General features: G+C 40.9%; 1 protein-coding gene across 5 annotated transcripts in view; it reads left to right on the top strand.

Annotated features, from left to right (window-relative positions):
- SORCS1 (sortilin related VPS10 domain containing receptor 1) overlaps positions 1-23,354 on the top strand; it is a 501,774-nt gene that overhangs the window by 399,576 nt on the left and 78,844 nt on the right. For all 5 annotated transcript variants that reach the window (XM_042960645.1, XM_042960644.1, XM_042960643.1 and 2 more), the window contains exons 11-17: positions 3,697-3,799; positions 4,068-4,144; positions 6,133-6,224; positions 7,503-7,610; positions 9,087-9,204; positions 11,285-11,415; positions 14,531-14,644. In XM_042960645.1, the coding sequence (XP_042816579.1) occupies positions 3,697-3,799; positions 4,068-4,144; positions 6,133-6,224; positions 7,503-7,610; positions 9,087-9,204; positions 11,285-11,415; positions 14,531-14,644 (743 nt within the window). The remainder of the gene's footprint in view (positions 1-3,696; positions 3,800-4,067; positions 4,145-6,132; positions 6,225-7,502; positions 7,611-9,086; positions 9,205-11,284; positions 11,416-14,530; positions 14,645-23,354) is intronic.

Genomic DNA, 23,354 nt, shown 5'->3' with positions numbered 1-23,354 from the left:
AAAAGAGAGGTGGAATGAGATGCTGGTTGACTCTTAAATAATCTCACAGTTTTTTAGTTGATTTAATTCATGGTGGGGGGGCATATCTCCTGTCATTTAGTAATTTTTCATTGGTCAACCACAATGCTCAGAAGACAGTAGCTGGTTAATGGATCGGTTAAATCCAACAGACATTTATTGAACACTTACAATGGCCAAAGGATTTTGTTGGTTAAAATAAGAAATACAAGAATAAGACAAAAGAAAGGTAACTTGGAGCTAGAGGTCTGCAATGGGCTTCAGGAATCTGTGAATTCCCTAAAATTGAGCATTAAACTCTGTGTGCATATGCCTTTGTGTAATTTTCCTTGGGATGGAGTCCTTAACTTGCCTCAGCTGCTCAAAATCTGAACCTGATCCTGAAGAGATTAAAGACGAGAGATCTAGTTGCTCCTAGTATTGACCAGTTGATGATATGCCATGCCCTGTGACTGTGTGTGAGTAAATACAAAAGGATGGTTTCCAAACATGTATGCTGCACCCTTCATTGTCTGTAAGTCACCTGCTAGGTCTTGGTGGTTTCAAGGTACAGTTCTGTATTTTCTTAACGTGGAAAGATAAGGAAAATAGATGCCTTTGTGACAAACTGTACTTTGACTCTTCCGAATTGGGGATAACTCTGCAAAGATACTCCGGTATTTCTGACATGGTAGGTAATGGGAGAAAAGAAGGGAAGAAGGCTGGAAAGAAGGAAGGAAGGGAGAGGTAGACAAAGTGCCCCTGCCTGGGCAAAATGTGCATAACAGTTAGCGAGCCCTGTCCTGTGTCCTGCAGGAGTTGGCAGTGGCATTATAATAAACCTCTCTATTAAGTTTTGGTGATTTGACTTTGATGGATGTTCAAGGCTGGTCAGGTAGAAAAGTTTAACTTAAAAAAGTAAAGATAAACCACTTAACATTGGTTTTCTTTGAGCATTGATGCAGGCTCTATAACTTCCTTGCACAAATGGAAGAAGGAAAAAAGAAAAGCCACAGAATATTCTCCTCACACCAGCTGGGGGCAATCCAGTACTGTAAATGTGAGAGTGGAGGAAAAAGTGCACCAGAAAGAGCACGTCTAATGTTGCTGCTACTGCCTGAACTGGTGTCTTTTCTTCTCAAATTAATTTATCTCGGGGCTCTGAAAGCCATAGCAACAGAGCAGTGCTGAGGTGACCAAGCCAGAATGCCCTCTATTCTTTGGAACAGCCAGGACCAGATATCAAATAATCCTTGATCAGGCCGGGTGGAGAGGGAGCATCACAATCTTCTAGACTGTTGGGTGGTGAAGTAGGTGGCAAGCATCTGGTTCAAGATTGCAAACCAGGTGCTCCCTTAGCCAGGGATGTTCCCTCTGTGGGGGACACAAAAGTCCCTCCATAAAGCCATGGGACTAGGCTAATCCCCTAAGAGTTAGGCATGTCTTGGAATGCCATGGCGATAGTCACATTAATCTCATTATGCGGTTTATAAATAAACCCAAGATACTTCTGGCATTGTTCCTAGGTCAATTCCCAGGAATTGTTCCTAGACCTGTTTTCAAAAGGTCTTGTAAGTCCTAATGTAAAGCATTGCTTCATGTTTCGAGCATTTATTGACTGCCTTTTTTGGATTCTGTGCTGTGTTCCACAGAAGACTCAAAGTAGCACTTAAAGTTTTCTCTTTGTTTGTAGAGTTTCTCTCTTAGGGAGGTGGTTTCTTATTTGTTGAGTTTATCTCTTAGGGAGATAAAACTGTAGGTACCTCAGACAGATAAGACAAGATTGCAAGTGGTCAAGTAAACAGCTGTAAATCAGAGAAGGAGGGGAACCTGATAGCCTGTCGTTGTCAGGAAAACTTTCATGGAAAAATGGTTTGATATCTCTTCTTTATCCTGTCTTAGCATCTATCTGAGTGCAACGCAACACTGTCCTGGAACTTCTGGAACATGTAGCAGTACCCGTCCTCGTCTTCCTCGTGGGCAAAAGGAAGCCAAGCATTTAGTTCCCACTGATTCTTTTTATTTGTATTTTTAATTTTTTTTTCATATTTATTTATTTTTGAGAGAGAGAGAGAGAGAAAGAGCACAAGCAGGAGAGGGGCAGAGAGAGAAGGAGACACAGATTCCGAAGCAGGCTCCAGGCTCTGAGCTGTCAGCATAGAGCCCCGTGTGAGGCTTAAACTCACAAGCTATAAGATGAGCCAAAGTGGGACACTTAACTGACTGAGACACCCAGGCGCCCCCCCACCCACCTTGTGCCACTGATTCTTTTTATAAGGGAAGCCCTCCTTCCTCTTACAGAACATTATAAAGTAAAAATTCCTTTTGTGAAAACTTTCTATGAAATTTCCATGCAAAACTGCTCTTTATTACTATCTTTCTCCCTTGAGAGTTTACCTTCTGTGTTGGCCGTGAGGAAGGCCCTGTTGTGACCCACGGTTTTATTTCACCAGTATTTGGGCTGCTTTTCTTCCTGAGATTCATTTGTTGTTTGTCATTTACTCTATCCTATATAAATTTAATCACTGTATCTCTGTAGCTTTCTGAATATCTGCTGGCTGAGACTTACGGAGCAGAATGAAAGTAATAACAGAGATACATTGGTGATTCCAAAAACTCAAGTCGATAAGATTAGAAAATAATCTTTTTGAGAGATGAAAAGAGATGTGGGTTCAGACACAAACTTGTAGTTTTTGACAACTCTGTACCAGAACTATTTTAAATGAAATTCGTGTAAGATTTATTATCCTGTATTTGAAAACCGTTGATAGCTTCATCAGAGAATTTGATCGAGATTGTTACACACAGACATCAAGTCCCTTAAATTTTCATTTAGATTGTTATTACCAGTACATTTTGTCTACAGGTATGACTTTTATATTGAATAATACTGATCCTGATAATTCCCTGACATGGATACTATGTCAGTCATCTGATAGATGTTAGGACAGTTTCACACGCAGCTTCTTCTGTACAACAGAGACCAAGTTCTCCCGTGGAGGGTGGCTGGGAGGTGCCATCTGACTTCTCAGAGCCCTCCCAGTCTGACCAAACCTTCTTTTCAGACTTCATATCCATCCTTCCTCCTCACTGTAACCTGGCTGCCTACTGTATTATAGCTAAACTCATTCTGCTTCTTTTCTTTGTTATTGATATCAATTAGGCCTGAACTATCCTTCATCCTCCTGAACATCTCACCTGCTGTTCATATTCTACACATCATTGCCTCAGGCACCATTTTCTCCCCAAAGCCTTTTTCTGATCCAGCGTTGAACATAGTTGTGTCAGCCTCTCAAACTTCATATTCCGTCTGTATTGATCTTATGACTGTTAAAATAGTCTCTCTTTATGGTAATCAATAGGAAGATCTTAAGCTATATATCTCATAATGGCAAAGACCAAAATTTAGTCAGTGTAAGTCTTTCATAAGCTACATCTCGTGTTTTTCAGATAGAGTACTAAAATATTTCTTGAATGACCAAATGGCAATCAAGGCAGTAGAACAGGCCTAAATCAAAGGGGCCCCCACCTTCACCAATTTGGCAGCTGTCTTATACTTAGTGGACCCCAGGTATCTGTGGAATGAAAGGTGCGTGCATGGATGGATGGATGAATGGGATGGATGGATGCCCTGAAACTGGACTTTAGATGACCTTTTTGATTATATGCTTTCATGACACTCATTTCTCCTCTTCTCAGCCCTACTGCTCACTGCACCTTCACCTGAAGGTCTCTGAGAACCCCTACACCTCAGGGATCATCGCCAGCAGAGACACAGCCCCCAGCATCATAGTGGCTTCAGGTAAGAAGCTTGCCTGGTTGGCTTGCTGTGGAAGATTGCGTTTATTTTCAGAAGCTAGATATCTGTGCTAGAAACTTAATGAGTAAGCAAAAAGATATTTTGAAAGTCAACCTAAAGCCATTGACCCCGAAGCAACTCTGCAGAAAAACCCTGCTCAGATACAGTGTTTACAGTGTAAGTCCATCTCGAGCAGTGGAGATGGCCATTACAGCCCATTGTTAGCTTTTGTGAAAAGCTCCTTTCACTACTGATGATGTGCTCTTTCTAGGTAACATAGGTTCCGAATTGTCAGACAGCGACATCAGCATGTTTGTCTCTTCAGATGCAGGGAACACCTGGAGGCAGGTGAGAAAGTATCCTGGGTCAAGTTGCTGCAGTTTCAATGACATAAAAATTGTTCAACTGGGTTAAATTCTGAGAACTCATTCAGCTGTACATAAATCCTAAAGCTTGTCAATGTGTTTATTTTCCTGTTTTGTTTTATGAGAGTCTTAAAGTTTAGCAAATATTTGTGCAATTTGTTTGTTTGTTTTGTCATTCAGTAAAAATGACCCTTTTTCAGAGTCTCTATGTAAGAAAGCTTATAAGTGACAATGAAACCAAATCGGATCTGAAAGAATTTTTTTCCATAAAAGGACACCAGGATCCTAAAGAGTTTATCATATTGGGAACATGGAAGCTGGAGGGTAGATTGTATACCCAGCACTGAGCTGCCCCCATAAATTCCCCTTGCCTCAGAGTCAGAATATAGAGGAATGCAATGATTCTGAAATAGCCATTACCCAGGTGGTGTTCTGAAATGTCTATATGTTATGTGCAGAAGACAGAGTCATAACCATCAGGGTGCATATGTTAGGAAAAGTAGAATTGGAATCACTGTAAACCAACATGTTTAGCTTAAATGCTTCCTCTCTTTCTTCTAAATGAAAATTAGATACCCATAGCTTATAAAACAGGCATTTAATGAGATTTAGCAATCATAACAAGATATGTGCCTAATGCACGGTTGTTACACTTCAATAAATATGTTTTAATAACCTACTGACGTTTAATTATCATACAGTAACTAGCCCCGTAAATTGAAATCTAATGCACAGGTAATCACACAGAAGTGAGAACTCCCTGCTTTATGTTTTAGATAGAGATGCCCATGTTATAGTCCAAGTTACCATTTCCTAGCTTCTGACCCCTTATGGACCCTCTGTATGATTCACATGGTTTGAGGAGAGCAAGGCAGGAAAGATGTTTGCTTAAGAATCCCCAGGGCTATTGCTGGAGCCTGCTTCAGATTCTGTGTCTCCCCCTGTCTCTGCCCCTCCCCCACTCATGCTCTGTCTCTCTCTGTCAAAAATAAATAAACATTAACAAAATTAAAAAAAACACAATAAAAAGAATCCCCAGGGCTAGTGATCTTGGAGGTATGTAGGAACATGGACTATTAAGCTTCCTCTGGAGAATAGCTCGAAAGCCAGGATCCCATTTTGTTTCTCCCAACACCCCAAACAAAGAAAAGGACTTTTTACATCTGTAATCCTGAGGTGCGTCTTAGATATAAGAAACAAACAAAGGGAAAAACAATCATGTCTGTAGTGTAACTGCAGACAAGGTGACACCAACAAAGCAATTATGAAAAAACCGCGCATATCTCATATAGTGAGGACACAAAACTTGTTTGTAGCCCATCTCCATTTGACTTCAAATTGGTTTCTCCATTTTTGGAGAAAAACCTAAATGACGCGTGTACCCAAAGATGATTCCATTTGGATCAGAACTCCTATATGGCTTGCTAGAGAATCTATGAATTGAACCAGAACAGCTTTCCTCTGAAATACTTGGAAAACTTGAAATAATTACATCTGGAAAGGGCCCTATAACTCCGCAGGTCTCGGACCCGTGAATTACTACACACATGGTCTTGGGTAAGTCACCACATCTCTCTAAACGTTAGTTTTCTCATCTGTAGAAACGAGAATGCTGGGGTAAAGTTATCTCTAAGGCTTCTTCCATCCAAAGATGTTACACAATATGATGGTTACCCTGCATTCTGAGAAGTGGGTCCTAAGTGGGAATCAACAGAACTTGCCATAAAAATATGGGAATAGAAGCATGAATACATAACTATTAATTCTTCAGGTTCATTTGTGGCACACCTAAAATCATTTTGTACAGTGCCAGTGGTATATGCATCCCACCTTGGGAAGCATTATTTATAAGTGTCTTTCCAAAGAGGTGGGGACACCTTGGTGTATCATGGGAAGGACTTTTCCTCCTCATATGAAGGCTAATTCTCTGAACTCTGGGTGTGTGTCCATGTGGATGTTTTCCTCTTGCAGATCTTTGAAGAAGAGCACAGTGTTTTGTATCTGGATCAAGGTGGAGTCCTGGTTGCTATGAAGCACACGTCTCTCCCGATTCGACATCTCTGGTAATGGCACTGATCATGAGTCATGCACCCGATGGTTCCATACTGCTAAGACCAGTTGAGGAGTCAGGCTATCAGTTGGTGACAGTGTTTGCAATAAACTGTCAAAGTCTACTAGAACAGCATCTATGCCTTTGCTCTATTAAAATAAGACATCGCCAGCGGTTTCACAAGAGGAGGAAAGGAGACAGAGAGAAGGAGGGAAGGAGGTGGGAGTAGGGCTGGAGGGAAGGATATTGAGAAAGACCGAGATTCTACCCCTGAGAGAAGAGCTGCATTATGGTTTTCAAATATGACAGTGCCCTCCCCAGTACCTTACTCTTTGAGCACACTTGTGGGTACAGTGGTGTGTCAGGTAAAATAGGTAGAAGTCAAGAGAGGCTTAACGTGTGTCCGTTATGTGTGTTCTGCACAGAGATCAGCAGTTCGGGGCAAATCTGTCCCTATCTCATTTCCCCCTGATTCTATTGGGGGAAGGAGGTTACCAGTCTGCACCTCTACCGGTAGGTCTTGCCCAGATGGACATTTAAGGCCTAACTTCCAGAATGGTTTCTAGTAGACTCCTTCATCTCTGTTTTTGAAAAGGGCTCTCTCCACAGTGCAAGCTTGTTCAAAACCAAAAGCCTGATTTTCCGCCTGGTGTGAGTTACTTAGGAGACTGAAGAGAAAACTGTGGAAATAAGAGAAATGGAGGCTTAGTGTGGGGGAAGGCATCCGCAGGGAAACACAGAACAGAGGAAACATCCTGGGTGACCTTCAGAGTTGCAGACTTCTCTTACTTGCAAGAGCCAGTCCTGTACCCATTCACTCAAGGAGTCAGCCAGGATGCAAAACAGTGTTAAGAGGGAAGCCACCAAGGGTTTGATCTCTTGGAGGCAGCTGGTTCAAGTCCATCTAAGTAGGTCTTACAAGGCCATTGCTCTTCAGAATCACCAGTAAGACTTGCTGCTAGATTGCACTGAGGTTTTGGAGAGCGTCACATTGAGATCTAAGATCTAATAAAATATCCAAATTAAAAAAAAATTCTATCAAAGACTTATTCCCATTTCATGCAGCTCTCCCCTTATGGCTGTTATAATACATCTGGGTCCCGAATCGCTTGGCTAACTGTATTTCTACCTTCTGATGTAATTAAGAGTACGTATTCACATAAAAGGCTCACTTTGACAGTGTCCCCAGTACTTTTAAAATGTATTCTTCATTGGCTGATAGTATTTTTCCTCTGAAAGGATTTTTTTTTTCTTTTGAGATGTGATGCCTGTTATTTTTTTCTTTCATTAGGTTGAGTTTTGATGAAGGGAGATCTTGGAGCAAATACAGTTTCACATCTATTCCACTCTTTGTGGATGGGGTTTTGGGCGAGCCTGGGGAAGAGACTCTAATCATGACGTAAGTGGAAAACTATCATGTCCTCTAGTCTTAATAGAAATCCAGGAATATGTTGTGTTTAGCAAAGCCTATTCACTTTGCTACTCTTATATTTGAAATTGCTAGCAAGGTCAGTACACCTGATTTCATGATTCCTCCGCAAAGGGGAAAGAAAAATGTGGGCGTGGCCAATTTCTTGGCTCTTTACTAATTAGGAGACCCATACTGAGGGCTGGCAGCACAAGGGCACAGTCTATTTTTTCCTATGCTGAATGGGTTTAGGGAAATTAGAAATTATTATTTCAACAGAAAATAAAACTATAAATTTAAGACTTTAATAATAAACTCAATATATAGAAAATCACAGGCATATAAGAATGATTTCACTTTAAGGCAGAACGCAGAGCTTGATCAAAACCCCACAAAGGATTTTATTTTTCCCTGGCTCTTTACCTAACCCAATTGTGAGGCGTATTAGGAAAACTGTGAGAACAATCTGTTCTTGTGAAATTGCATTTGCACTCATTCTTGTCTGGAAAGTGACGATCATTAATTTGTGAAAGACTTGATTAATGAGTTGCCTGCTTAAGGGTTTCAAAACATGAGCTTTGAATTTGAAATATGAAACGGTGAATTTTTTTTCTTCCCCTGGAAAATTAGACATGGAAAACAGAGAGAAGGTTTTAAAGTAGTCGACCTTGTGATCAAAAATCATAGTGAGTAGTTGGTACATTTTCTAATTTTTTCTTCCCCTTTTTTAATGATAGAAAAGATCAACATAAATTTAATATGCCTAATAGCTACCCTTTGCCCCTGGTATACATAGCTCAATTAGCAATTTGTTCCATAATTTATCTTTATTCAGTTTTCATATTTGCAAAACTCGGATGAAAAAACACTGACTGAAAAGGCTACCTTGTGGCTTTTATCCGCGGATATCTATGGTTGGTGATTCAAATGCCTCATTATATACCTGAATTTCTCTGAATAAGGAGAGTGGAGTGCACAGTGTAGGAAGCAGTTCTAACTAGTTGGCCCCATTGACCACATTCCCTAGGGACTGGTGGGAAGGTAAAATGGCATGGAAACCATGGGAACCAGGGATATTAGCAAGAGAACCTACAAGTGTAATCTTGGACCACATAGAATGCAGCATTTGTAATGTTTTTCTTACTTTCTTTTTTCTTTTCTGTCAACCAACCATTCTTGTGGTACGATACGCAGAAGTGGGTTTTTAAGTCAGACACCCTGTGTTCTGAATCAGCCAGGTCTTAGTTGTTTCTTTGCATATCAACAATACTCTCTGGGCCTGAAATTACTCAGATATGATAGGGTGCCAATAATAGTAACCCTCCTCATACATGTGCTTTGAGGATTGACTGATATGATCAATGTAACGTGTTTAGCATCATACTAAGTTCATAGCAAACACCCGGCAAACGCTAGCTATGGGCCCTGTTACTCTTGTGATTATTTTTATCATTTTGAACTCTGTAGAGTGTTTGGACACTTCAGCCACCGCTCCGAATGGCAGCTGGTCAAGGTGGACTACAAGTCCATTTTTGATAGACGGTGTGCCGAGGAGGACTACCGACCCTGGCAGCTGCACAGCCAGGTAGGACGAGGACAGCTGAGGTTAAGTCCTGGGTGGAAGGCATGGGTCATGTTGGGGGAAAGCTGGCCATTAAAATGTAGGAATAGGGGGTTCTCTAGGTTACACTGCCCATCTACCGCTTTCTTGCATGTTTTGTGTTCCACAGCGGTGAGCAAACTCAACATTTATAGCTTGTGGTGAAGTAATTTCTTTTTTTTCTTTATTGTCCTAGGAGATAATGAGATAAAATTCAAATGTGCTTGGCTTAGACTTACAACTCAAAATGAAATACCAACTCAGCATGCAGATCCAAACATAATTTATCTGAGCATGTCATATGGTTGCAGGGTAGGGGCAGGGGTGACAAAAGGATCTTCAGTTTTATCTAGCAAAGCAGAGATGTAAAATAATAAAATTATGCGCGGTGAGCAGTGCCAGTAAAATCCTCTCCTGTTGCCCTGTGATTCCCTGGGATTGGGTAGTGCCTCTTGCCTCCTCCAAAGGTACTCTGGGTATGAGGGGGCAGAACTATTAATAGGAAACTTTCCTTCATTCTGGCCCCTCCCCTGATCAGCTCGTATCAGAATGCTTGGCCAAAAGCATTTTTCTGTTGATTTCCCAAGGTGGAAGTCATTCTACAGGTCTCTCTGAGGACATGGCAGAGGTTCTCACTGCACAGCCACCGCCATACTCAGGGAGGAACCCATCGTCTCCCCAAACCTAGACTAAGTACACTTGACCCTTGAACAACAGGGGTTTGAAATGTGCAGGTCTACTGACAAGCAGACTTTTTTTCAATAAATACAGTACAATGCTTTAAGTGTATTTTTCTCTTACGATTTTCTTCATAACATTTTCTTTTCTCTGGCTTACTTTATTGTAAGAACACCATATACAATACACATAACATACAAAGATGTGTTATTCAACTACTTATGTAATCAGTAAGGCTTTCAGTCAACAGTAAGCTATTGATAATTAAGTTTTGGGGGAGTCAAAAGTCACATATGGATTTTTTACTGTGCGAGATGGTCAGCACCTCTCACTCCTGTGTTGTTCAAGGGTCAAAGTAACATATTTACATATAGATGTGTCGTGGAGCCAGTTAAAGTGAATTTGCTCAAGAAACACAGTGTATACTAGCCTGGACAAAACTTTTTTCTGTGCTTGAGACACAAAGAAAGCTGCGTTTGACAGTAAGGGCTGCATCAGTTAGCATCATATACTCTTCGCAGACTCAATATTAAAAATATTACGTACATTGCTGTTACTTTCCCTTTTGAGATGTGCAATCACTATGATATTCAAAGATTTTATTTATTTTGTGGAGAAATACTGAGTTTACTTCTCTCACTTGTCTGGTAGTTGGACATAAAATCAGTGCCATAAAGCTGTGTGGGCAGAGGCATAATAAATTGAGGCAAAATGGATCTTTATACTTCTTAGGAAAACCCTTCTTTCATATGCTCATAAATGACCAAATGCATAAATCTTTTATTACAGAAGAATTAGACTTAATTACCAGAGATTTCTTGGCAATACATTTGTTATAAGCTGAGTCTTGGCTATCTGTGTGTCCCTCATAGCACTGGACCTCAAACCTCGCCAGGTAAAGGTTTGCTGAATACATCAGGAGTGAAGGATGGTTTTTGACACACCCTCACTGCTTCTTAGGATTGCATTTATAGTTGCATTCTACACCAGAGTTCTCGACATCAAAAAGAAAATCCCACTGGGGTGCCTGGGTGGCTCAGTCGGTTAAGCATCCGACTTCGGCTCAGGTCATGATCTCACAGTTCGTGAGTTTGAGCCCCGCGTCGGGCTCTGTGCTGACGGCTCGGAGCCTGGAGCCTGTTTCAGATTCTGTGTCTCCCTTTCTCTCTGCCCCTCCCCTGCTCATGCTCTGTCTCTCTCTGTCTCAAAAATAAATAAAAATTAAAAAAAAATTAAAAAAAAAAAAAAAAAGAAAATGCCATTAGTACAAAGTAGGTGACCTATGTTCACATTACACTAAGGTTTGAGAACATCTCTCTGAATGTCCTGAATTGAAGTAGGGAAGGTCCAAGTGATGTGCCCAACTGAGATCCTTGTCTCCTTACAGGGGGAAGCATGCATCATGGGAGCAAAAAGGGTATATAAGAAGCGAAAATCAGAGAGGAAGTGTATGCAAGGAAAATATGCAGGAGCTATGGAATCTGAACCTTGTGTCTGCACGGAGGCCGATTTTGACTGGTAAGCTTGTGCTGATACTCAGTGTATCAAATCTGTGTGATTCTTAATGAAAGCTGAGGTTTGAAATAATAGTGACATATACAGAGCTAAGCGACAAGCCTCGTATTCTTATGAAATTACCTTTGGAGGACAACATTTACTGGTTATGGGCATGTGTATATGGAAAAGCTAGGAATTTCTTTGGACTGAAAGAGGATTCAGAAGATGTCTTGTAGCTATCCCCACATATTTGCTAGATCTCAGGACAAAAAGGGAGACCAGATCCCCCCCCCTTGAGTTGCTTCAGACCGCAGCACTGAAAACAGTAAGTTGACTTTTCAGAGAGCAGATATATTTGTGCTCAAGGTAAAAACTTCCTAGAATCTAGGTTCCTAGTAGTGGAACAATGAGCTTATAAAGCAAAGTAGGTTTGCTGTCACTGGGAGTTTTCAGTCAGTGGTTAGTTAGCTGATGATTGTGTATGCGAGCTATGGAAGACTTTTCTGATTTCAAGGCCAGGATTCAGTGGCATTGGCAGTCTATGGCTCTGTGGACGTGGTGGTAAGGGAGACCTCTCCCTTTACCAGGATTAAGCTAGTATAAACCAGAAAAGTGCTGAGATATTTGAGCATGATAGCATTCTTCCTGAAGCATTTGATAAGCAGAAAGCTAGCCTGTGTTGTCAGCAATGCCCTTACTTTGTTCCAGGTCAGTGTTGGCATTCAAATGAGGTTGGAAATTATTAAGGATGAGTAGGTGGTAACTCCCTTCATCATATCCATCTCATTTTCTGTTCCTTTTTCCTTTCTTCTTTTTTTTTTCCCTTTTTCCTTAAATTTATTTATATGTTTCGGTTTAGAGAAAACAATTGTTAAATATATATGTCAATGTTAAGTGATTAAAACTTGACGTGCGTAAGGAACCAAAGTTATTCCTTTAACATTGGATATCTACCTATGTAGCAATCATAGATCACTTATCTGACCGTCAAAATATCAGTGCTGGGCTGAGATACTGTGCACATACACATCATATAGCTTAGGAAATGGAAGTCTTCTCTCATGGTAGACCTCTGGAAACATCCTCTGAGTGAATAGTTCTGTACAGGCCTGCCAAAATTGGCCACCAGCTCTCAGACCAATAACCCAAGGCTGTTTCCCTCTTTTGGTAGACAAGGCAAGCCAAGAGCCAGTGCTAGATCTCTTGGGCTCAGCCAGAGGACAAGAGAACTTCAGTTACATTGGAGCTCACAAGGAATTCTGCAGGGGCCTCCCCAGCTGTAACTTCCATTGTAGCCAGTGCAACATTATTACAATGATAAAAATATATTTTTCCTGTCCTACCTTTCAGGACTGACACCCTGAAATGCATTCATAAGGAAAACTTCCATGGAATTTTAAAGTCATTTATCCCATCCTTCTTTCCAACTGTTTCTCCTTTATCCCCTCTATTCAAAGAGGATTTGTAAAGGATGACATTTTATCTTAGTCATTTAGCTTTGGCCTTACCAAATAGTCATTCCTTTGTAAAGAGCAAACGTATTCTAGTAGAAAACCAAAGAGAAAAAATGAGATGAGATGTCTTGATTCCCTGATGTCTCCTGGAAGTGTTGGTTTTGGGGCAGTCTTTTCCACAAGGTTCCACAGTAAATGAGTCTTTTGTTATTGTCATGTGTTGTTTTTCTTCTTCCATTTTAAGCTAATCTAGAGTAAAAGGAACACAGGGTAAGGAAGGCAATTAGGCTTTGCCCTTCCCTTATCTCTGCCTCCCCTATAGTGTTGGCCCAATTCTTATATTCATTTGTGACTGGAATCTACCTCTAACTGAAATGTATTCTGAGAAGTGGTCAATGAATCATAAACGAGGCCATTGCAAGGTTTTCTAGTCAAAAAAAGGGGGGTTTTGTTACTGCATGATTTCTGAAAATATTTTGGAAGACTCACCATGACTTTGTTGAGTTTCTACCAGTAGCCAAAGCCTCAATGAGTCCACTTGACTATAGCATAATAAAAGGTGGTTGTCACTAAATGTTCCCTCTCGGCTTGGCTCTCCCCTGGACGTTCCCCCAGATGACCTTGCCTGCCATCCCCAGCACTTGTAAAATAATTCCCTGAAATGAACACCGGGTATCCTGCAGGCAGCATTTCTGAAGTCTTCCTCTCCATGCTGTGTTGAACCAGCACCAAATCCAGCTGATATGTGCAGGATTCTAAGTGCCAGCTGCCTGGTGACAGGCCCCATGGCTAAGCCTGTTTCTCCCTTCCCGACCCTTGTGTGCCAACATCTCACCTCCATCACACAGATGGGCCGATTCATACTAATGCTTGCTGGTGACTGCCTGTGATTTGTCTGTGCATGTGGAGGTCAATTTGTTGTCAATCTCTGTGCCCAAGTTCATCCTCCAGAAGCCAAGAATATCAGGCCACACAGAGGGCTCTGGAAGCAAGAAAGAGAGGAGGCTGGGAGAAAAATCTTTGACTCTTGCCAAGCAAGAGAGAGGCTTGCAAGCCGTCAGTCTCCACTGACAATGCTAACTGACTAGGACAAAATTTTCCTCAGAGAAATGCTCATGACATTCCTGAAGGACATTTCCTTTTCTGCTGTGACTTTGAAGCATATGGCTTGTGCACAGAGAGACCTGGCTCAGCTCTACTTGGTAGATCCAGATGTCTTGGAAAAGCACCCCAAAGACATCACCAGTAATGAGAATCGTACCACATGTGGCTGTGTTTGTGTCAGTGATGTTGACACTGAGGGTTGCGCTCCCACCACTGTGTGTTTTCTCTTTGTAGCTGTCTTGGGGCCCAGCCACCATCAGTGTTATGTATTCTCCTAATGAGAACATAATTTGCTCTCTCAGTTTAAAGCCGTTTAATTGGAACTATTGGTCATTGAGTCTTCATCTCTACACAAGCATCTCTGTTGCTTTCAAGTTATCTCTTCCGGCATTATCCTGGGTAATTGACAGATATTCCACAGGGGAAAAACACTTCCATTTTTGGAAAGGTATTGATTTGGTGAACTCTTGTTTGTTGACCACTTGGCTAGAGTAGAAGTTGGCTGTGGACTACCATGAAACCATTCTCAGTAATTTTGCCACCTACTGACAGGTTTCTTTTGGCTCTTCCCCCCACAGTGACTACGGTTATGAGCGACACAGCAATGGTCAGTGTCTGCCAGCATTTTGGTTCAATCCGTCTTCTCTGTCAAAGGATTGCAGCTTAGGACAGAGTTATCTCAACAGTACCGGGTGAGTTTCTGAAGTGATGACCTTGAGAGGTCATTCTCTGCTGTTTTTCAGCCTGTGTGAAACATGTACAATTACTCCTGCTTGAAGACCAGGGCCTTTGCTTTACAGCACGATTTATTTGTTTTTCGTCCTTTTAGTAATGTGGCACCGATTTGTGTGAATAGTACAAATTTCGTCTGAGAATGAGACCCCACTTGCAAATAAAGAAACAAAATGGGTTCCTTAGATGGAGAAGATGATGATTAATATAATAAGTTTCTTCATTTTATGATACTTCATTTCAGAACTATTTCTGTGAAACTACCCTTTACTCTCATTGCATCTCTGTGAAGAAGGCCAAGTAAATATTTCATAGGTGCACTTCCTGTTTTATCGATGTGGAACATAGAGCGAACAAAGAAGCTCAGTGACTTATCACAAGTATAAAGCTGTTCGTGGAAGTGTGTTTCTTTTTCTTTCTGTGTCCAGTCTTGACACATTTAAAGCATGCATCCTGATCTTTGTAAATCTGGAATTACATTCTAAAAGTTTGTGTTTAATGTTCTGTGTTGTTGGGCTTATCCAATATCATTTAAGAAATACCATAAAAGAAAATATTTCATGACTTTTCCACAAGTGTAGTTGATGTGTATAGACTTTAAAAATAGTATACGGAACTTATTTGGATTCTACTCCAAACATTATGTATAAAAACATCTTTCAGCCATTTGGAGAAATTGAATATGGACTGGTGATAAGGTGATATATTCATCAGGGACAGAGAAACAGAACAAATAGGAAACTACATACATACATATATGTGCATCAATATATATATACACATGTATATACATGTACATATATGTACGTGTGTGTGTGTGTGTGTGTGTGTGTGTGTGTGTGTGTGTGTAGGAATTGGATCGCAAGTCTAAGTCCCCAAGATCTGCAAGGTGACTTTGCAAGCTGGACACTGACAAGAGCTGATGGTTTGTTTGAGTCCAAGTCTGAAGGCATGAGAACAGGGAAGCCAATGGTGTAGCTGCTACTAAAGGCCAGAAGGCTCAAAACCCAGGAGAAGCCAGTGTTTCAGCCTGAATGTGAAGGCAGAAAAAAAAAAGCCAATTTCCAGTTTGAAGGCAGGCAGGAAGAATTCCCTCTTACTCAGGAAAAGGTCAACCTTTTTGTTCTATTCAGGCCTTTACCTGATTGGACAAGGCCTCCCCACATTGGGAGAGCAACCTGCTTTACTCTATCTACTATTTAAAATGTTAACCTCATGAAAAACAGCCCTCACAGAAACACCCACAATAATATTTGACCAAATATCTGAGCACCCCATGGCCCCGTCAAATTGAGGCATAAAATTAACCATCAAGGTGGTATTAGATTATTTCTAAATATAAATATTCTTATTACTTTTATTGTGTTAACTAAATATAGTTACTTATTTAGGTGTGACAATGGTATTTTGGTTTGACTTAAAAAAAAGAAACCTTATGCTTTAAGGATATATGATGTGTGACTTTTTTTTTTAACTTTATTTATCTTGAGAGAGATAGAGATAGAGACAGTGCAAGCAAGAGAAGGGCAGAGATACGAGAGAGAGAGAGAGAGAGAGAGAGAGAGAGAGAGAGAGAATCCCAAGCAGGTTCCACGCTGTCAGCACAGAGCCTGAAGCGGGTCTCAATCTCACAAACCATGAGATCGTGACCTGAGCCGAAATCAAGAGTCAGATGTTTAACCCACTGAGCCACCCAGGTATCCCGAAATTTGTTATAAAATGTTAAAAAACAGATAGGTATTGAAATTTTTTGAAAGTGAGTTAATGGAGGGCATGGCTATTCATTATACCCTTTCATCTCACTTGTGCATGTTTGAATATCCTGACCTTACAATGTGAAAAAGAGAGGGAGGGAGGGAGAGAGAAGGAGAGGAATGCCTCACCAGCAGGGCCAGATCCACGTGAAAGTTGCTCTTCTCCTCTCATGCCAGCTGCATTACACAGGTGAGGACTTCCACATTTCCATCTGAGCACTTCCGTATTTGAGATTGTAACAACGTGTTTTAATTAAGAACAAGAGTTACCAAAACAGCATACATTTTTCTTTTAAAGGTAGGAAACAACAGGAACTTGTACCCTCAGATACTCTTATCTCTGATGTTAGGGATTCCTAGAACTTTGGAAAACAGGGATAAGCTGTGATTTATTCGAAGCATAGCATAAAACCTGAGGAAAATACAAATGACATTTTTACAGCAGGGGGTCAGTGAGGCCGTCAGCGTGCACAGCATGGAAAACTGCAGAGGGCTGCTGACATATCCACACTTACCAGTGAAGGAACGCCCAAGAAAAGAGTTTTATTACGTGCATGTACCAGCATGTTTAGACATTGAAAAGGGCATTGGAAACCGCTAAAGCTAATTTCAGAATTGATTTTTTTCTCACTAACTCAGTCAAGGAAGTTATATCATTTTCCCTTTGGTATTGATGAGGGGAGGTCCCAGTACACAGGGTCTAAATTGTTCCAGACACTATTCAAGTCACTGGAATAAGACTAAGTGTAGGCAATGACCCTCACTCTTCAGGTTATTGAGAATACACACACACACACACACACACACACACACACACATTTTAGGCTATCCCTAAATAGGTTACACCCTCTCTTTGGTAGTTAGTATGTAAAATTCAAATAAACCCTGACCCCTATCAAAGAAAACCTCAGAGATGATTGAATCATAATAAAGAGTCTGTTCAATAGCATTTTTCATCTATATCCTATAAAATTAAAATTTCAATTAAAAATGTTACTCAGCAGTAAGTGTCCAGGTATATAAATGTTAGTCAATGCAGTTGTGTTTATTAATCACAGAATCACAGACATTACTGCCTACAACTCACCTGCTCTCTCAGAGCTTTGTTCACGTGAGTATTGCATGACAGCATCTGACCCAAAAAGATTTTTGTTAAGTTACCACATCTACCAGGGCACCTGGGTGGCTCAGTCGGTTAAGCGTCCGACTTCAGCTCAGGTCACAATCTCGCGGTCCGTGAGTTCGAGCCCCGCTTCGGGATCTGGGCTGACGGCTCAGAGCCTGGAGCCTGCTTCTGATTCTGTGTCTCCCTCTCTCTCTGCCCCTCCCCCGTTCATGCTCTGTCTCTGTCTCAAAAATAAATAAAGGTTAAAAAAAATTAAAAAAAAAAGTTACCACATCTACCAGTTTCCTTTGTTCCATGCAGACTTTCTCCAGAAAAGCATCCACATCAGTGAGTGGGCTTGTGTAAAGAGGAGATGTGGTAAATGCCAGCCATCGGCTGGTACCATAAACATCTTGCTCTCAAAAGCAAGGTGCTCTCAGGTGGAGGAGTGACCACCCTCACAGGGCCCTGTGGGCTACAGTCAGGAGGAAGGGTATGAATAGTCACCCTGCTGATTGGCGTATTGGCTGTCTGTACATTCTGCATTAAGAACAAGCAGATCCTTAGCTGGAGCAGGTGCCTGAAATCATCTTCATAGAAAGCCTCCTCCCATCAAATTCCCATTTGCTGTATCTGGAGCCAGCTCAGAAGTTGGCAAGTGGTAAAGAATAGATGAAATTGAAAAAGAATGAAATGTCCCTCCAGCCCCTCACCTTGGAACTGTCCTGGCTTTGTGTTGAGTCACTGGAATTTATAAACACAGATTCAGTATTTGATGTAAGCCACTACAGGGCCGCCATTAACAATTTAGCTTTTCACTTAAAAGTATTTAATTGCAAAAGAAATATATACATATGTTTTTCTGTGTTTAAAAAAACAATTCAGATCGTCACCCCTCTCCTGCCCCCTTTTCCCACACAACTGTGATCTGTTTGGTATTCATGCTTCTGAACACTTTGCATTTGCCAGCAAATAATTATGCCAAGAAAGAATATACAAAGTTCATTTGAGAGGTTGTTCTTATATGTCATTTCCTATTAGATATATTATTATTCTGTTTTTCCTTTTCATTCAGAGGTAGATCTTAAACAACTTTCCAAGACAGAATATATAGGTCTCCCTTCCATATAATTTCTTTTAATTCCAGAGTATTAAAGTACCTGGTATTGTTTCACCGTGCCTTTTCATGGACATTGGGGTTATTTTCTATTTTCTGCCACTAGAGTCAATGTTGGAATTAACAAGCTCGTACCGTAATAATTGTTATAAAAATACCCAAAGATAATTAGATTCTCTTTTGGCAATTGGAAGTGTTTCTGCTGACTTGTAAAACAAATCCCATTCAGCCAACTGCTTGCTTCTTAGACCTGCAGATCCAGGTCTAATATTGCCAAGTCCATGCCAAATATTGCCCCATATGGGTTAAGACACTAGCTTCCTGCTCACACACTACCAGGAGTCCCACATGTTAGGGATTCATTTGTATTAACTGTCATCTTCTTTTAAAATAAAAATGCCAATGGCTTATCTAAGGGGACGCTGAGAGGGAGGCCGAGTGGGATTTCCCAAGTTCACTAGGTGAGGAAGGTCATTTCAGGCAAAAAGAATAAGAGATGACTAGGCTGAAAGGGTCACATGATGCCAATGCCTGGAAGTTGATGATAGACCAAGGAGCCACACTGCATCCTAAGCCTCTCCCAAGTTGGTCTTAGCTATCCATGGGCACCTGTGCTCTGTCAGTCTGGATTCCGTGTTGGCATCAGGCAGGCATGAAATACAGAGGAATCACAAGGGAAAGGGAAGCCTGTGGGTAAGAGAGACAACTCCATCAGTTGTACTGGCCAGGTGCCCTGCCCGCCTCACGGCACCCCTTCCAGCAGAGCCCATGGTGCACACAGTCAGAACTTGAACTGAAAGGGTCTACTGAATGACCGCCCCTTGTCAGTCGGGTTTGACAAGGAAATCTCCTAGCAGCACCTTCTGAGAGTTTGGTTTAAAGCATGCAGATAAACCTTCCTCTTCCTTTTATTTTGCCTCACCTTTACAAATGGTTATGGTTGCCTTCAGAGTCAGCTTATTACCCTGTATATATAGCAGTGTTCGTGGGTTTGCTTACTTCACCAGGATGGAAACAGTCTAGGATCAGTTATGATTATGCCTAACAGAATTACTATTTTTAGGAGATGCCGACATTTTTATCAGCTTCACTGTATAAACATGAACAATTTTTGCTTTAGCAATTAGCTACATCTGAGAAAAGGTAATTGGAATAAGAGTGGAAATGGGTGCAAAATGTCCCTCAGGTGGCTGGCACTACCTGTCCTTAGTTCTTGGTCCAGTGGTGTCTGATTTCTAAGGTTCACATCATGGAACCTCATGTAAGCAAAGTTCCACCATGTTCTCCATGGTAAGCTCCCTGCCTCTTTTCATCCTTTGCCCTCACACCTTCCCCAAGCCATTCCATGGAAAGCCAGGAGGCTGGACCAAGGCCTCAGGCATTATGGATAGAGAGTGAAATGTAATGGGCATGTTCTAAAAGGGAGTTATTTTAGAATGAAGCAAGTAAGGGTTTTAAATGACTTCTGCCATTTACTATTATCTTAGCAAGTGGCTTCCTTTCTTTGAGCCTTAGCCTCTTAACCTATAAGATTGTGCTATTTGCTTTTGGGGTTTGACTTAAATGCAGCACTATATAAAAAGCATGTAGCACAATGCCTAGCAGATAATGGTCACTTTGCAAAATGCATATGCCTATCCCCGATAGTCAGCATCTAAGGGCTCCTCTGGAGTGAAGGAAAAAAAGAGGGGAGACATCCTTTCATGGTGTATCTATAGCGCCAGGCATTTATTTGATACTTAATAGTATCAACTACTGTGACCTAGGACATGTTTAATCTAAGCCCCTGTTTTTTCATCTGTAAAACAAATAATCACCTGTATACACTCATAAAGTTACAGGATTACTAGGCATCAAAACACATGCCTCTTTCTCTCTACCACTCAAGGCAGATAACACCTTTACCTGATTAGTGAACAAGTTCCTTTTATTCAAATAGAATGAAATCAGTATTCATTTGTATAGTTTCCTGCATTTTAGTACTGAAATTACCCTAAATTTGTTTCTTTTTGTTTCTCCATCTGTGTCTATAAATATCTCAGTTTACACATACACAAACACAGTCTCTAGTTGTACTTCTATACGGTTAAATCTTGTTTATACGATTTTGGATCCAGGGAACATGCTGCAAATTCAAGTTGCTAAATTAACTAGGACATCGCTTGTTTCATGCCAACCGTAAAAGATTCTGTAAATATAAAATAAAGTGGGCATTGGATTGGTTTATTATGAGAAACCAAGATAATCTTCTCACGGGACAGATTTCTTCTTGCTATTAAGCTAGAGAGATTTCTAGATGTGTTAAAAAAAAAAAGTATGTGTATAGAAATTTCTGTCTGTGGAGCTTCTTTTGAGAAGTCATTAATCCCTTCTGAGAGAATATACAGTAATAGTTCTTACTGTCCCTCAGGGTTAGTTTGTTAATATACGCAATGAGGATATTTACTCAAGGGGCCTAAATAGATTTTTAGCATTAATTTTTAACATTAATTCAGTATCTATGTAAGAACATTTAATGTGTCTGGCAAATACACAAACACATACACACACACACATCAATTCTAGCAGAATAGCAATCTCCATACTATCAACACACATTTGGGATGTTTTAAAAATTCTTTCTAGAAACATATTCCTTTCTACATAAGCCATAAGAACACTTAGACCCTGGCTAACCTGCCATTGCCCTGGAGTTACTATTTCCAGGGGCTTTGAGGGCTGTGGTCTTCTCCCAAGTGACCCCACTCCTGGGCTTGGAGGGGATTTTGATATTCAGTGTGATCTCCTCAGCAAGATTTGTCAGTGTGCACCATGGAGAATAAGCAGTCCTAAAAGTGGTGCATGTGTTTTAAGTCCACAAAAAGGAGATCACTTGCATAGTTTACAGACTGAACACTACAGGGGGCTGTGTAGCTGTTGTCTAGCAGAGCTGTGCAGTCTCACAGCAGATACTCAATAATTGTTTGTTGCCATGAAGTTGACTCTTTAGAGTACGTACCTTTGCTAGGATATAGTTTTCCACGTTTTTATGGGATGACATTGGGGTTGAGAAATGAAGAGGGTGAATGTCGCTGTGTGGAGACCTAGGTCCTCATATAGCTATTCTTGCCCATGTCAGTGGTATTGGCATTAATGATTCTTATCCAGGCTGTCTTGCACAGTGGCAGGAGACAGTAAACTTAGTCCAGAGACCCAGAGCTGTTAACCGCTTCCCATGTGACCTTGGAGAACTCGGAACTGTATCGCTTTCACTTATGATATTTGAGATCCCTTCAGACTCTGACATGTCCAGGACCAATTTGAAATGATTCAGTATTAGGATTCCTAGAACTCCAGGTGCTCAAAAAAAGGGAAAATTTCTTTATATAAATTAGTTGTACAACTCGTTGGCTCAGATCGTGGATTCCACGAGTCATTCTCATGATTCTTGATTTTTAGTCATTTAACCGGGCCATATGTAACATTTCATCACGTTGACATTCAAAATAAAGTCACATTCCATTTACTAGTCAAAATAAATTACTGCTTAGTGCAAGGAAAGTTGTTTTGTTTTTTTTGTTTTTGTTTTTGTTTTTGTTTTCCATCAGCTAGCCTCCTCCTCCTGGTCTCCTAATCCCAAGCTTGCTTACCCAGTTTAAAGGAAAAGTCCTGAGAACTGTTCCTTTGATGGGGAGAAACTTGGAGAAACGTGCTCAGTCAGCCACAGAACCCCATTCTTCCTGAATGTTGATGTTAAGGCTACTACATAGGTTTTGTGTTGAAACATGGGAACATGGGTCTAGGAAGATTTTAAGTCTTAGTCATGCACTGTACTCACAGCTAGCTGCCTTCTCCCTACGACTCACACCGCCCTTTGTTTTGTTGAGTGTTGTAACAAGGCAGTTTTCCCTTGAAAGCAAAGGCACATAGTATGATCCAAGAAAATAAATCATTTAAAGTCTCATTTTGAGCACAAACGAGGGATACCATAGCTCAGTGACCATAAGCCTTGCCTAGACTATAAGACCTACAGTTACAACTCTGCCTTGGTCATGACGTGTGATGACTACCCTTTAAAAGGCAAGAGACAACACCACAGAGAGACATGATCTCTAAGCTGATTTTTACAGAATGAGTGAAAGCTTGACAGGAGGAAAGAGCAGCCCAGGAAGAATGAAAAGCACAGGGAGAAAGAAGGCATGTTGCCTTCAGCGTGCCCTGGGCTCAAGAAGCACATTGGAAAAGGGCTGAGGATAGATTGGGGACTGCACTTAAAACTTCATTGGGATCCTTTATGAACAAGCCTACAGGAAGTTTTGAATGAGTCTAAGAAAGAAATTGACATAGTCCGATTGGATTTTAAGATCATGAGAGTGCAATTTCTGTTTTCTGGAAACTTGCTGTGTAATAGCAAGTTCGTGTTTAATACTTTAAATGCTAACTTTTTAACTACTGATATTTTAATATTTATTAAGTCCTAACAAGGCATCAGAGTCTAAACTAAGCCCTCTTGAATGCAGTATCTTATTTAATCTTCTCAAGAACGTCATTGAAAAGAAAGATGCTGTAATTATCCCTCCCTAATTGACAGGCGGAGAATCCAAGCGTTAGAGAAAGGTTGGGTAACTGGCCAGGTTCATACAGTAAGTGCCCAGATTTAAACTCAGGCGCTTTGGTTCTGCAACACTAGTTTTAACCCCAGGGAAGTGGTCTTT

This window comes from Panthera tigris, chromosome D2, assembly GCF_018350195.1.
Source record: "Panthera tigris isolate Pti1 chromosome D2, P.tigris_Pti1_mat1.1, whole genome shotgun sequence".
NCBI classification, from domain to species: domain Eukaryota; kingdom Metazoa; phylum Chordata; class Mammalia; order Carnivora; family Felidae; genus Panthera; species Panthera tigris.
The sequence above is the reverse complement of the archived record's forward strand: the minus strand, read 5'-3'. Positions and strand labels throughout refer to the sequence as shown.